The sequence below is a fragment of the Peromyscus leucopus genome, chromosome 9 (assembly GCF_004664715.2).
Source record: "Peromyscus leucopus breed LL Stock chromosome 9, UCI_PerLeu_2.1, whole genome shotgun sequence".
NCBI lineage: Eukaryota > Metazoa > Chordata > Mammalia > Rodentia > Cricetidae > Peromyscus > Peromyscus leucopus.
Genome location: NC_051070.1, coordinates 104,149,741 through 104,163,955, shown reverse-complemented (window position 1 = coordinate 104,163,955; position 14,215 = coordinate 104,149,741). Strand labels below are relative to the sequence as shown.

General features: G+C 45.9%; 1 protein-coding gene across 3 annotated transcripts in view; it reads left to right on the top strand.

Moving 5' to 3' along the window:
• The window catches only part of Grid1 (glutamate ionotropic receptor delta type subunit 1), a 714,577-nt gene that overhangs the window by 695,468 nt on the left and 4,894 nt on the right, over positions 1-14,215 (top strand). For 2 of the 3 annotated variants that reach the window (XM_028878315.1, XM_028878314.1), the window contains one exon: positions 6,192-6,432. In XM_028878315.1, coding sequence (XP_028734148.1) covers positions 6,192-6,432 — 241 coding nt within the window. Of the gene's footprint in view, positions 1-6,191; positions 6,433-6,687; positions 6,779-14,215 lie in introns of all 3 variants that reach the window. The other variant, XM_028878316.1, reaches the window with a different exon arrangement.

Genomic DNA, 14,215 nt, shown 5'->3' with positions numbered 1-14,215 from the left:
TCACATGTGACCTGATGGGGCCTGTGGACTTGGATCAAATTTCCAGGCTGAAGGAGCAGCTGCTGTCTACTGGGGCGAGAGATGAAGCTGGCGCTTTGTTGTGACAGGAGGACAACCTCTCATTTCCTGAATTCCCCACTCTCTCCACATCAAAACACAGGCTTCTGGGTTCCTAGGCCGTCTTCTGAGAGTTAATTAATTTGGACTTGTGCTCGTTAATATTAGGGGAACTCAGGAACATTGTGGAGAAAGAGGGGGTGGGGCTAAGTGTTCAGGAAGTTTTCAGCCTTGGTGAACTCAGTGGATGCCTCCATCAAAAACAAATATATCAGGTCCACTCTGCATTTGTGTTTCATGTCCCTTGCTAGTGTAAGTTGGTCCCTTAAGCCCGCTCAACTCTAGACTCTTGGGCATGATGAAGTTCTTAAGTGCTGCTCTCTCGTTTTTTTCCATGCTGGTTCTCTGCCATAGTAGTGTCTCTGGTCTGAATGACACGGCTTGAAGCAGGGAAGGTAGAACTGAAGGATACAGGTAAATCCAATGGTTGTTTTCTAGTAGTCAGTTTACCAGCAGATGCTCTTGTCTCTAGGGAGGTCTAGCTTTGGACCCTCAGATTGCACATTTCTGTGATGTGGCATTCTGCTGAGTGAAGGAATTAGAATAGCAGTCACTGAGGACGTTCTAAGGGAAGGCTCTGCCTTGGCCTATCAAAACCAGCAAGAGGTGGTGGGAACATTGTCATAAACAAGTCCATTCTGGCCCCAACTTAGGGATAGCCACGAGTTGTCCCATCAACACATGAATTCCAGCATCCTCTTATTATCCACTTGAAGAATATCCAGATGGATACAGGAGAATTGTTAGGGACCATCTGCATTCCATCCTGTAACTCGGAGAGAAAGGGGAGCATTCTGGACCTTTCTCTTCCAGCTCTCCTGAGTTCTGATGCTGGGCCATGTTGCTGTTGGCCTGTCTAGATTTGTCCTACCATCTGTCCTGTCCTAGATTTCTAGATTGGATCTTCCTTCCCAGGATCAACAAGCCTCAGCTCTACCAGAGAAGGCTGAGAAGGAGGGTTTGCAGCCCACCTAGTCAGTATTGTGCTTGCAAACCTTGGGGAAGAGGTAGGAGCAGTTACGGTAAGCGAGGCTTTAGGTTCTCTCCAGAACTTCATTAAGCACACACTCTATACCTTGCTCTGCCCTCTGGAGTGGAGATCTGTGATAAGAGAGGAGGAGGTATTTTTCAGTTGCTCAAATTGAAGGTGTGAAGAAAAATGTGGTTTCTCTTCAGGATTCAGAACACAACAGCATTTCTGAAGTTTATGCATGTTGATTTTCTTAGATGGGAGGTTCAAGGTGATTGCACAGATCATCAACCTGAGAACATCTCTGTAGAGCAGATGGTAAGGGAGCCCATAAGGCCAATGTAGCAGCAACACCCAAACAGTGAATGAGTCTCAAGACAGTGCTCATGGATGTATGGGACCCATTAGTGGGAAGTTGGAGGCCCGTGAGCCAGCACTGCTCAGTTTTCTTCTGTAAGTCTGTAGAAATGAGTCAATAGACTAGAGAAAGAAGAGAGGGGATATTGAGTAGGAATCTTGGATCTCTACTGTGTTGTCAAATCGTCAGCACAGCAATAAGGTTGGGAATACCCAGATTGGGTCAGTTGAAAATCCTCAAGGAAAAGCTGAAAATCCTCAAGATGGAGAAGACAGACATGAGTCAGTTGAAGTGGTTTTGCTTCCCTCCACTACCAATAGCCTTGCTGCATGCAGATGTAAGTGGCCCTCCTACTATCAGGCTCCACCCACAGAATACTCTAACTGCTGGACCCTGCCCCCACCCTACAGAGTGAAAAGCCCAGTCTCTGGACTTGAAGTTCCACCAATCTCCACCCTGGAAAGTTTTACTCTGAAAAGTTCCACCTCCATCCCCAAAAACCTCTATATATGTCCTGCCTTCTGTTCAGTTCTCTGCTGTTTCTTGCCCAAGCAGAGGCAGCCGCCGTCCTGTTTTCTTTTCCTTCCCAATAAATCTTGTGTGAGGTTTGTTGTGCAGTGTGACTTCATGGTTTTCCTTGGCTCCCGACTGCCAGGATACTTTACCATCCAAACCATAATGCTACAATAGAAGGAGTTAGATGTTCTTTATAGGATTTCATAGGTTAGTAGACCACAGCCAGCACGGGGAAGGGGTGTGGGCTCCAGAGAGGAGGCTAGCTGTGAAACGATCTATACTGATCTTTCTACTGCATTGCTATGGAGTCCTTATGAAAATCCCTCTTGGGGCTCTGTGGCCTCTCCCTCCCATTCCAGTGGTCACCATAAACAAAACTGAAATATCCCCTTTTCAAGAAATAATTTACCCCTCTTAGTTTCATCAGAAGACTGTGGGTTCCAAGGACTATGTTGACCTCCTGCAATATTACCATATGTGTCCATAGCACAGCCTCCCCAGGAACTGGTAGCATCCCTCCTTCCAAAAGACAGATATCTGTCCTTCAGGCGACTTCTCCAGTCTTTATCTCCACCTTTCTGCTGTCAATAGGTCTAGAAGAGGCTCGAGCCCATTGCAGACTGCCTTTAGCTTGAATGTGCCTCATAGAAGTGAAAGGGTTAAGTCAAGGGGAACACACTATGTCATTTGAATAAGGCCTACACTGCGTAACCAGCAGATCCCAAGCCTATCTGGAGCTTCTATGGTTGCCTTTCCCTTTATCTAGGAGTCAAGCTATTTCTTTGCTTCAGCAGAGGCTAGGATACAGATGTAAGTGTATTTGTTGTAGGGTTATGTGCTATAACAGCTTTGCAGACCACAGCATGCAGAGTAGGCATTCAATAAATGTTTTGCAGCTTAATAGCCATTTATTGAGCACCTACTGTGTAGCAGGCTCTACAACTATTGAATAAAGGAAAGCACCTGCAATTATATCTGTCTGGAAAATAGAACAACTGGCCTCAGGAAATGGCTATTATCGCTCTGGTTCCTCCTAAGTAGGAGTATAGATTGTTATAGTGCACATTACTTTAGCCTCATTCTTGAAGGCACTCTGTACACATGACTTGTTTGTCCTGTTGATTCTATATTTATATTTTCTTGTTTGTTTTGTTTTATTCTGTGTTTTCCTGTAAATTGCCATGTATTCTTTCTGAAATAAGACTTGCCATAGAAAAATGTATGCAATTGTAAGAAGAAAAAGTCAGAAAATGTAAGCAGCATGTCTGATGTTACCCAGACACTAGAAGATCGGACCCTATGGTCTTTTCAGGGCCTTACCATCTCCCAGGTCAGGACTTGACCTTTGGAGAGGTCAAGAGCCTGTTGTCACAGAAAGAGCATGGCCTCCCGGATCATTAATGGCCCAGAGCTGAAGAATAGCATTGACACCCTCTAATTGCAGCTTTGGGCGAGCGAGTCAGGTAGATCCTATGCTCAGGCTTTCCGGGAAGTAAGACAGGCATATTAAGCATCACTCTGCATGCAGTTGGGCAGATTCAAGCAGTGCAAATGATTTGTCCCTACAGTGTTCTCTCAGTAAGAGGTAATTCCTGGGAAGACTGACTTGATAAGAAGTTGGTTAATATGGCCATCTGATTGCACAACTACGAACTAGCTTTTATGGAATCTGTTCCTACTCACCAGGTTGTAGGATAATGGCCACTGAGATGGGTACCTTTACTTAATCGCAGATATTGGCAATGGGAGAGCTAGGTTTGAGACGTTCAGAATCTTGAGAATTAATCTCTAGCAGTGAAAAGTCTGTATCTATAAACACAAAGCTCTGATTTCTTCATAGTAAGCCAGTAGTTCAGTCGCCAGCCTCCCAGACAGTCTGAACGTCTGTCCGCATATCGGTTTCTGTAATGTACATTAAGCTCATCCTACTCATCTCGGCCACCAGAGACTTAATGAAGGCCAGTGGACAGCCACCCATGCAGCTTTCCTGGATGACCAAAGCCATGCAAGATAGTGAGGTGGATACTGTAGCTGTCCAGTTCACTGTGCCATTACAGAGAGCTGTGGTTCTCCGGGCCATTCCGAGCACAGCCACAGAACACACAAGTGCACATGTAAATGAGTGACCTCAGGGACTGTGTCCTTTCAGGCATGGCCGCATTCTAAGCCTTTCGGTGTTATCATCGCTCTGCTTAACTTGCTGGATGTTTTTATCATCTCACCATGGCCCTTTCAGCTTAGTTTGTTTTCATTATTCAACAAATACATTCACACATTCGTTGACAGAACAAATATCTGATAACAAGTAGCCTTTGTTTTGATAGCTACTAAGCTTGCACATGAAAAACATGGAAAGTTACCCCTCTCCTCATTAGAATGGGAACCACAAATCAGTGAAGCTTAGCAGGATTTGGCGCTCATCCAGTAACACACAAATGAGATCAAAGCCTGCTCTGTACTGAGCTGGGTCCTTCCCAGACAATAAGCGGCCCATGCTGGGTCCATGATAGAGACAGGCCCTGGGATGCTCTCAGGCTGTCACCCTTTCCGTTCCTCAGATGCAGACCCATGTATGGTGTGTGGGCCCAGCCTCAGCCCTGTAGATGGACGTTCAGTGCAGAGACCACAGCACTGTCCAGTTGAGCTTCTGCAGTTCATTAGCTGCACTACCTGTGAGCCAAATACATCTCCATGGACCAGACTCAAAGATAACTACTTATCAGGTGGAAGGGCTTTTCCATTTTGAGTCTGTAAGCCACCCGTTTATACCTGGCTGGCTCACTGTATAGAGCTCTAGGCACAGAAGGAATGCATGAAACCTCACCATGGTAGAAGTCAACATGAGGGATTGTCCCACCATTGTGCACCCAGACTCCCTCTGGCACCCTGTCAGAGCTCACGTCTCAGTCTGTCTGTTTTACTGTCTTCATCCCATGCCATCCTCTTCCTCATTCACTCACTCTGCAGCTTGACTTCTGTGTCATAGCTGATTAACTGCAATGAGTCCTTTGGACCAGGCAGGACATTTGCACATCGTCCAGTTTCAGTGGGTGCCAACCTCAAAGGGACTATGGGAAGGTATTTCATTTCTCTGTGCCTTGATTTCCTTCTCTGTAAAGTAAGACAATAGGAATAACAGTCCCAGCGGGTTGCCATCCAGAATTCAGAAAGATCTGCCGAGTAGAGAGCATAGATGCACCCTGCACACAGAAACAGCTAGACCCCGCCCCCGCAATGGCTTCCTGGTTCTGCGTCCTTCAGGTTTTCTGCCACCGCTGTCTCCTCCATTGACTCCTCTGTAAGCCTCCAGTTAGAAACCCCAGGGGTGTGCATCTCCCTGGCGTGTCTGCTCTCCTTTCCTTGTGTTCACCACAGCTTCTGTCTTCACACTGATTGTCATTGTTGTTTCAGTGTTGATATTGGTGTCTTTAGACTACTAGCTTAGCAGCATCGAGCATCGTTCTTGGCACAGTGATGAAGGAGAATGTGAATCCTGGTAGGACAGACAGGGTAGACAAATGGTGTTTCCCTGTTCTGAAATGGATGGGACCAGAAGAGTTTAAGAGTTTGGATTATTTTTCCCCCCAATTTGAAATATTTACATGTATGTAATGGGATAATTTGGGGATAGGGCCTAAGTATAAACATGAAATTCATTTATGTTTGATATGTATCATATACATATAATCTGTAGGTAATCTTATGTTTTAAATAAGTTTATGCATGAAACAAAGTTTGTGTTAATTAACACATAAGTGGTCAAATGTGGAATTTTCCATTTGTGGTATCATGCAGATATGCAAAAAGTTTCAGATTTTGAAGTATTTTGAATTCCAGGTCCTTGAATTAAGGATGCTTGACTTTCAGATGTTAAAATTTGACTGAGATTTTTTTTATGACTGCAAACATACTTAATCTGCATTCTGGAGGTTTGCCTAGTTCATTTCTGTGTGTCCCAAGTTTACCTGAGCACTCTCTCTGCCATCCATGTGAGGGACCTGACATGCTTTGCCACCGAACCTTTTGCCGCTGGTTCAGGAGGGAGAGGAAAAGCCTATTCTATGTTCTGAGAGAAGCACCTGGGGTGCAGGGTGCAGAATGCACTGTGGAGGAGCCTGCGTCTGAGACTTACTATGATGGTTCGGGGTAAGCATGGCGGGCCGTAGACAGGACCCAGTAGCCAAGCTGATGAAGCCAATGGCTATGGCTCACCTGTCTTGTGTCTTACAGGATCCTGGAGCTGCAAGATACAGGGGACCTGGATGTGCTCAAGCAGAAGTGGTGGCCACACACAGGCCGCTGTGACCTCACCAGCCACTCCAGTGCCCAGGCTGATGGCAAATCCCTTAAACTGCACAGCTTTGCTGGGGTCTTCTGCATTTTGGCCATTGGCCTCCTTCTCGCCTGCCTCGTGGCTGCTCTCGAGTTATGGTGGAACAGCAACCGGTGCCACCAGGAGACCCCCAAAGAGGTTGGTGTCCTCATAGTCTTGCCATAGTACAGAGGCAGGGTGTGTCCCTGGGCCGTTTAGTTGGTGGGTGGTTTTCTTCCAGTTAGTGTTTATCAGAGTCACCTTGACTAGACACAGCAGCATTGTATATTGGGGGAATGTGTCATATTTCATTGTGTTTTTAAAGCAAGAGAGAAAATGTAGGGGATGTTTTCATGTTTGAACAAAGTGCCAAGGGACCAGCCACGGCCACTAAAGTCCTGTATTTATCTGTAGAGCAGGTACAGCGTGGGCAGCGCCAGAGAGCCCTTCCCCACCCTGCCCCGCTCATGTGCTTCCACCCTGACCTGGAGAGACCACCTGTAGGGTAAGAGAGGAGCCCGCATTCCTTCTTGGTTCTCTTTGGTGTCTCACACAGAGCCATAGGCCCCACAACCCCAGTAAGCAAGGGGTTCCTGACGCCCCTGTCCCCCTTTCTTTCCTCTGGCCCTCCTTTGCACGAGGCCTGGCCTTACCACTTTGGGAGACACTGGAGCTAAGTCCAGACTCTAGGTTCTGGGTGCTTCTCTCGATTTGTATACCAACCACTGCTGATTCTGTCCCTTGACATGTCTATCTTGTTGGGTATTTGTTCTTCAAGGCCCTTTCCTAATTTGATTCTTTTATGAACCCTTAAAGACAGTTCTCCTAAAAGAGGGGATCAAAAAGTGTCACTTTGTGGTGATGCTCTGCCAGCAGAAACATGTCCATGGGCATCCATAGGACAAACACAGGCACTCCATCCATTTGTGGGCACTGCTTGCTAAACACACTCTGGCTTCATCAAGAATCAGACTTTGGCTCATAGACTCTTCAGAGGCCTCTGGAAATAAATCTCAGATAGGAAGCTGTAAAGCAGCTGACATTCTTTCCAAAAGCAATTGCTATTAAGAACGTTATGTTCCTGGTTTCGTTTTTACTGGAGGCTCAGGTCATACACAAGTTCATTAATTGGCGGCAGAGTCGGGAGGTCAAGGAGAAAAGCAAAATAAACCAGGGCAGGAAACACAAATGGGCAGGGGGAGGGAAGAGCTGCATGATCTCCCTCAGCCTGGTGGGGGGCTGGGAACTAGTACCTCTGAACAACAAAGGTGCCCAACCTGGCATCTGTTTCTGTTTCTGGGAACTGCCAGGATTGGATGGCTGCACCCTCATCCATCAGTCTGCAAGGGAATCCCCGACAGGAAGGCAGTGGCTGCCCCCTGCCCCTCTGACTGGCCACTCCTTGAAGTCAGTCAGCCAGGGGCTTTTGTCTGGGATGGCAGGCACTGCTGAGTCAGCACTCAGTGTCCCAAGGAAGGGAGGGAGGGAGGGAGGGAGGGAGAGAAGGGAAGGAAGGGAGGAAGGAAGCCTGGCTTCTCTACCATCTTGCATGTTCTCTTGTCATCCCTGAAAACCACAGGAGGGAAAAGGGGGAAGTTTAAGGAAAACTCACAAAAAGGAACAGTTAATGGCTCTATCCAAAGTTGTAGTTTGTTAAGTTGGGAAATAATTGTATTTTTAAAAGTTTTTTTTTTATATTTAAAAAAGAAGGGAGCCTGACTTACTAATGAACAGGTGAAGAAGAGTCCCTGGTATCCTCAGCAGCTACAGAATCTTGTCAGTTCTCCCCCAACCCAGGACTCCTTTCCTGCCGTCACCACCCAGGTCTCTGTACATAAGAGCATCTTCAGGCAGGCATGGTGGGTGGTCCTAGAACCCCTCTGAGTCAGAAGATGTAAGATAGGAACCCAGGTCTCCATACATAAGAGCATCTTCAGGCAGGCATGGGGGTGGTCCTAGAACCCCTCTGAGTCAGAAGATGTAAGATAGGAACCCAGGTCTCCATACATAAGAGCATCTTCAGGCAGGCATGGGGGTGGTCCTAGAACCCCTCTGAGTCAGAAGATGTAAGATAGGAACCCAGGTCTCCGTACATAAGAGCATCTTCAGGCAGGCATGGTGGGTGGTCCTAGAACCTCTTTAAATAGAAAGATATCAGACAGGACAAACAGAAGAATGGCCGATTGACCCACATCCTGTCCTCCTCTGTGTTGCTTGCTTGTTTGAGGTCTAGGCTTTCTCCTCAGACAGCCTCTTGGCTTCCCCTGTACAGACAAAATCCATGGGTCAGGTTAGCAAGGGAGGGTTATTTTCAGGTGGGTGTCCATTGCAGTGGCACGGAGATGTCTCTCCTGGCTGATGTGGGCAGTGACCTGGGCTCGAGTTCATTGTGTTGTTTTTTTTCGGGGGGGGGGGGGGGCTTTGTGTACTTCGAGTCTTTTTTAGTCTTACCCCTTCATAGCCCCTAGTGCAGTAATATTCCAGTTGTGGCCACACAGAATTATTGAGAGAGAAAGAGACAGACAGAGAGAGACAGACAGAGAGACAAAGACAGAAAGAGACAGAGACATAAGTAAGAAGGTTCAAACAAAAAGAGAAGACAGAATATGAAGATGGCCAGCTTGTGGAAGCACAAATTGTTGGCTCCTTTCTGGGAAGCTCCTCCTCTTGCTTTCTCCCTTCTGCATAAAACCCTCTTGCTGATAGAAGAGAAGACACTTCCAAGCAATTTGTGCTTCCACAATGGGAGCCTCCTTGCCTGGCTGTCAGTCTGCATCCAGACAGAAGGCAGAACCGAGAATGACAGAGTCATGGGGAAGCACAGTAGCTGCCCTCCCCTCCCCCTCCTGGTGCTGTTTAAACGGGCTGCTGGGGAACTTTTCCCCTTTTTTATAGGTCCCCAACTTGCAGAGGACGTTTGTCCCATTTCCCTCCTTGCTTCCTTTAACAATTATGCCTGTATGGAACCTTCTCCTCCTTTCCAGGGTACTTCTTTACCTCTTGGGCAGCTACAGCACAGCTCACCAGTCTCCATCCTGGAGATTGGGCTGTCCTGACATAAGCAATGAGAACCACATAGGAGGCCCAGCCTAGCGGGCACATGGTGGGGCTACTGGGAATTAGAGTGTATGGAGATTAGTGAAGATTCTTGGGGCTTGAGCATGCAAGTGTGGAGTGTTGAGAAATTGTTAAAAAATCATTGAATGGGAGATGAGACGGAAAGTTGTATTTTGGACAAGGTAAACAAGGGGTTAACAGGAAGTAAGGGCAGGATAGAGAAGCCAGAAGAAGCATCCATGGAAGGAGTGTGGGTCTACTTCCAATGTCTTAATGCCAGGGCAAGGGATTTGAACCTCATCATCTACGAACAGAGGATAGAGGTGAAATGGCAATCTTTTAGAATTATATTTTGAAAACCGTGGTGAAATAATAAAGGTATTTAATTTAGATCCCCTTCACATTGCTGCTAGCCCATGTTTTATGGAGCAGCATTACAATTAGGTGAGGTGGTCTGGAAACTCTTGGAATGTTTCGTTTTGGGGATGCTGGCTATATTTCTTAAGAGCTGAAAACCTGTCTTTGGGTGGAGCCCGAGCTGTGTTTAATGGCTTGTGCTGTGATGTCCTCAGAGTTTAGACACCTTTTTGGGGAAGAGTAGTAATGTGCATTCAACCTCTTAATATTCATGTGCATTTGAGCTCATATTTTTTCTGAGGAATCAGACAATTATGTAGTTACCCAATGCAGGTGAGTGCACCAAGCTCTCGGGAACGGAGTAAAGAGCCACCCGCTAGATTTATGGGGGATGTGGAATCATTGCTCCGAGAATGAAATATTCATGAAATAAAGATGAGAACTGCGCAAATGGGAGCTGACATGAGGGTTGAGGGATGAATCATCCGTCACTGGGCTGGAAGTTGGAATTCTGGTTTCTCCCCGTCTTGCTTGTCCTGCCCCATGTTTCCACGGCAGACAGGGCTGATGGAGGCCAAAGAAACTGGACAGCAAGTGGCAGTGCAGCAGCATCCTCTTTGTTCTGTGTGGATGCCCTGCGAAGTTTCCTCCCTGTGGGGGAATACTAGGAGTCCTCTCCAACTCATAGCCTGCTTTGCCTCCACTCATATGCTATACAAATCGCAAGCTGTCTTCTTAACCCTTGTCAACAACATTTAAGGAAGGCTTCCTTATTACTGGAAGAATGCTACTCAGAAATGACAAGAACAGAGCTGGCACATGGATGATACATCTGCCTTCCTACACCTGCTACCTCCCAGAGGTAGGCTTCACACAGGGCAAGGACACTGGGCTTTCTTGGTATAGACAGGATCATGAATTTCTACCTAGTATTTGCCAGAAGATTTTGATAATAAGGGATGAGACTCAATTCTTTTCTGGGTCAGATTCTAGAACTGTATCTCAGAACCCTGGTTTTTGTCTTCTGTTGAAAACTGAGACCAGCTGTCAGGCAGTTTAATACATTGCAGAAATTAGCCCAGGGTCTTCCAATAAGAAGGCATGGCACACTTACACACCACTGAGTATCTTAGAACCAGGTCTCTGGCAAAACCACCTCTGCCTGTGACCACTGCCCATCTCCTTTGTTGTTGGTATTTTTTTTTTACCTGTGTCTGCTTCAAGCCTGCCTATATCTCCTTCCCTCCGCATTTGAATCACTTTGCCCACTCTCTGGAACACAGGAGCTCTCGTTAGGGGGTGATGAATATAATTGAGGTATTGAACATTTTCTGTGTGCCAGGAACCAACGATGAATGTTTTACCAAGAACATTAGCTCATCTGGTCATAGGAGCTCAAACGTATTTATTGAATGAATGAACCAGTCTGGGATCCTATAAAGAAAACGTTATTAAATGTTAAATTGTTGTATAATCATTGCAGCTGGATCAATGACTTTCAATTTTGGCTGCATATCAGAGATGATTAATTCTGGAGCTTTTGAGAAGTACTGATGCTTGGGCCCAGTCTCCATAAGGTCATAATAAAAGGATCTGGAAAACTGTAATTCACAAAATCTCCACATTCGTTTCTGATATCCTGCCACGGGTTAAAACCTTCCATCATCTTTCTACCAAGGTGTCCAAGGACCTCCCATGATGAAGAAGGTGAGCTGTCATGGTAGAAAAGAACCTCAATGTTGGATCTAGGTGGACATGAGTACTGGTCTCAGTGTGACAGTCACCATGTGTCACCTTGAGCAGGCCACTTGACTGCTAGTCTCAGTTTATCCCTCTGGGGCCTGCTGCTCCCACCTGATGTGTGAAGGGCTTGTTTGTTGCCTTTCATTTCCCTGACCAGAAAAACTTGAGAGGGAGGTGACCAGACACTCTCCCATAATGCTTCAGAGAATGATTGTTCATTCCTGAAGCTCATTTAATTGTCTTGAAATTCAACCTCTTTGTTTCCACCTAATCACAACTCTCAGACCCAAACCCAATTTCTAGCAACATCTAAGAGGATTGTGTTGGTGGCACTACTCTCATCCATCGGGTCCCATTTACCACTTGGTGGGTCTCAGTGATAACAGGAGAACACTTCCAACAACCATCCAGGTCAGGTGTGAAGTCCCTGAGCCCTAGTTTTATTCCTGCCCACCTTAAAGGGGGAGCTGTTGGACTCCAAACAAAGTCAGTTCTAATGAGTCCCACGTGTAACATGCTGTTACATAGATGATAGTTTAGTTAATTACCGTTTTCCAATACACTGTATTATTTCCACATTGGTGAACAGCGGCTTAATTACAGAACTTTATCTCTGCTAGACAACGCCTGAGAGAGGTTCCCTGGTAACCTCTGTTTCTGCATCTGTCGTCATCCTTAACACAGGGTGAGGAATGCAGAGATGGAATGCAGAAGATTTGTGGGTAAATGCAGTCAATGAATTTTATGTCATATTCAGGGATGTTTGACTAGGTCAGTTGCCTATAGTAGATTAACGAAGGCAGTCATAAGTTCCCAGGTCTCTTTCCACAGCTGTCATTACCGAGCTGAACACTGAAGCCTTGGGATAATGAGGATGTAAACTGATGTAGTTCACATAAAAGGAGCCCATTATTTGATTTGCATAACATTATAGAATGCATCATTTTGTCTGAAAGGGGGATAATTATTCAAGTCTCTCCTGTCACTTTCCTTGCTCAAGCTGATTACTTCTTCATCTTCTTTCCTTGGCCAGAGACATACAAGATCCAAACAGACATGACCTTGCATGTGCTAATCAAGAGAACAAACCTTGAAAGGCCCTAAGCAAGATGGTCTCGTGCTTCTTGCCCCTCAGTTCTGGCTCCCAGACTAAGCAGCAGGAGCAGGCATCCTAAGGCATCCTAAGCCTCTGAGGCAGGCTGCATTCATTTTCCAGGGAGGTCAAGATGCATTTATGCCAGTTCATTTTCTCGTAGAGTTAACCAACCAGTACAGGATACTCCTGATGGACCCCTCTTCTCCCAGGGTTTATCTTGGTCTTGATGCTACTGGGAAAATGGAATGTGAATAGAAAGAAGGCCAACTGATTTGAGGAAGTTGGATTCTTGACAGCCATTTGGCATGGGAAGCTCTCTCTGGAAAATGTCTTCAATTGCTGTGAACATTTTCTGGTGTCCTGACATAGAAAGGCTAAAGGCTAATAGATAAGCACAATTGGGAGTTGATCTGCACTGCATGGCTTCACACTCCTTACAACCGATTCATCCATCCTTAATTTGAGGCAGGGAAAAGTATGCTAGGTTAAGAAACTGTTCAAGATCTTTCTATTAGATTATACAGAAAGAGTCAGCCAACACAGATCACACTACACATTTTTTGTTGTTGTTGTTTGTTCTTGTTGTTGTTGTTGTTGGTGGTGGTAGTAGTAGTGTGTGGGTGGGATGTGTGGGGTGGGTTGGTGGGTATGCTTTATTGTATTTTGTTTTTGATATACTTTTAAGATAGAACATGAAGGTGGGTGGGTACTGAGGTGGAGGAAGACCTGGAAGGAGTTGGGGGAAGGAGAAGAATATGATTAAAATATATTGTATGAAATTCTAAAAATTGAAGTTAAAAAAATACACATCCTTGGGTTAGTTTTTAATGTTTTGATGGTGCTTGACCTTGCAGCTGCATTAAAAGGCTAAGTTACTGTCTGTGCCCTACTGCTTCCCATTTTGTCCTTGAATGTCAATGTGGACGGTGTCCAGATAAGAGGCCTCCTTTGCTCTTATTTTTCTTCACGGGATTTTGGTGGAGACACCAAACCAAGCTGTGTTTGTTTCTCTGCCATTGGGTAGAGAGTGTTGTTTTCTCTCTGTCAGAGACCCTCAGATCCCTGTCTCCCTGGGGCATTCTTATACAGGAAGTTATCCCATCTCTCTATTTCCAATGTCTGAAAACCAGGAAGTACCTCCAGAGCACCTGCCCTGGCCCAGTACTTAGCTGACTGTAAGTGAAAGGTCAGGGCTCTCCCTTCAGCTGTCAGAATCCAGAGTGACACAGCTGGAACCAAGATGGTTGATCCCTGCCTGTTGAAATTAGTCTGCCGGGTAACAATTTTCTTCCATTCCTGATGGACACCTTACAGTACTGAATTATAAAACAGAAAGGAAGAGAAGGCAAGGTTATGTAACTGGTTCTTTCAAGGAAACGCCCAAACACCATCAGTTTTCCTTCTGTGGAAACCATAGGCTGTGGTGAGGGCACCTGACTTTTCTAGTCTTCTCAAAGTTTTGCTGGCTGTAGGGAAGAGAATATTGTTGCCTCAAGCCCTAGAAGCATTTGCCACTCTGTCTCAGTGTCTCCACCTTCCACCCTTTCTTGCACATTTTGGGATGAAATAGTCTGTGAATATGAAGATTCACCTGCTGAGTTTTGACGCTGACTTGGGTTGGTTCAGACAAAGGGGTCATATCAAGAGCTGCATGGGAGATCACAGTAGCTGTGAAAAGGCTGAAGATAC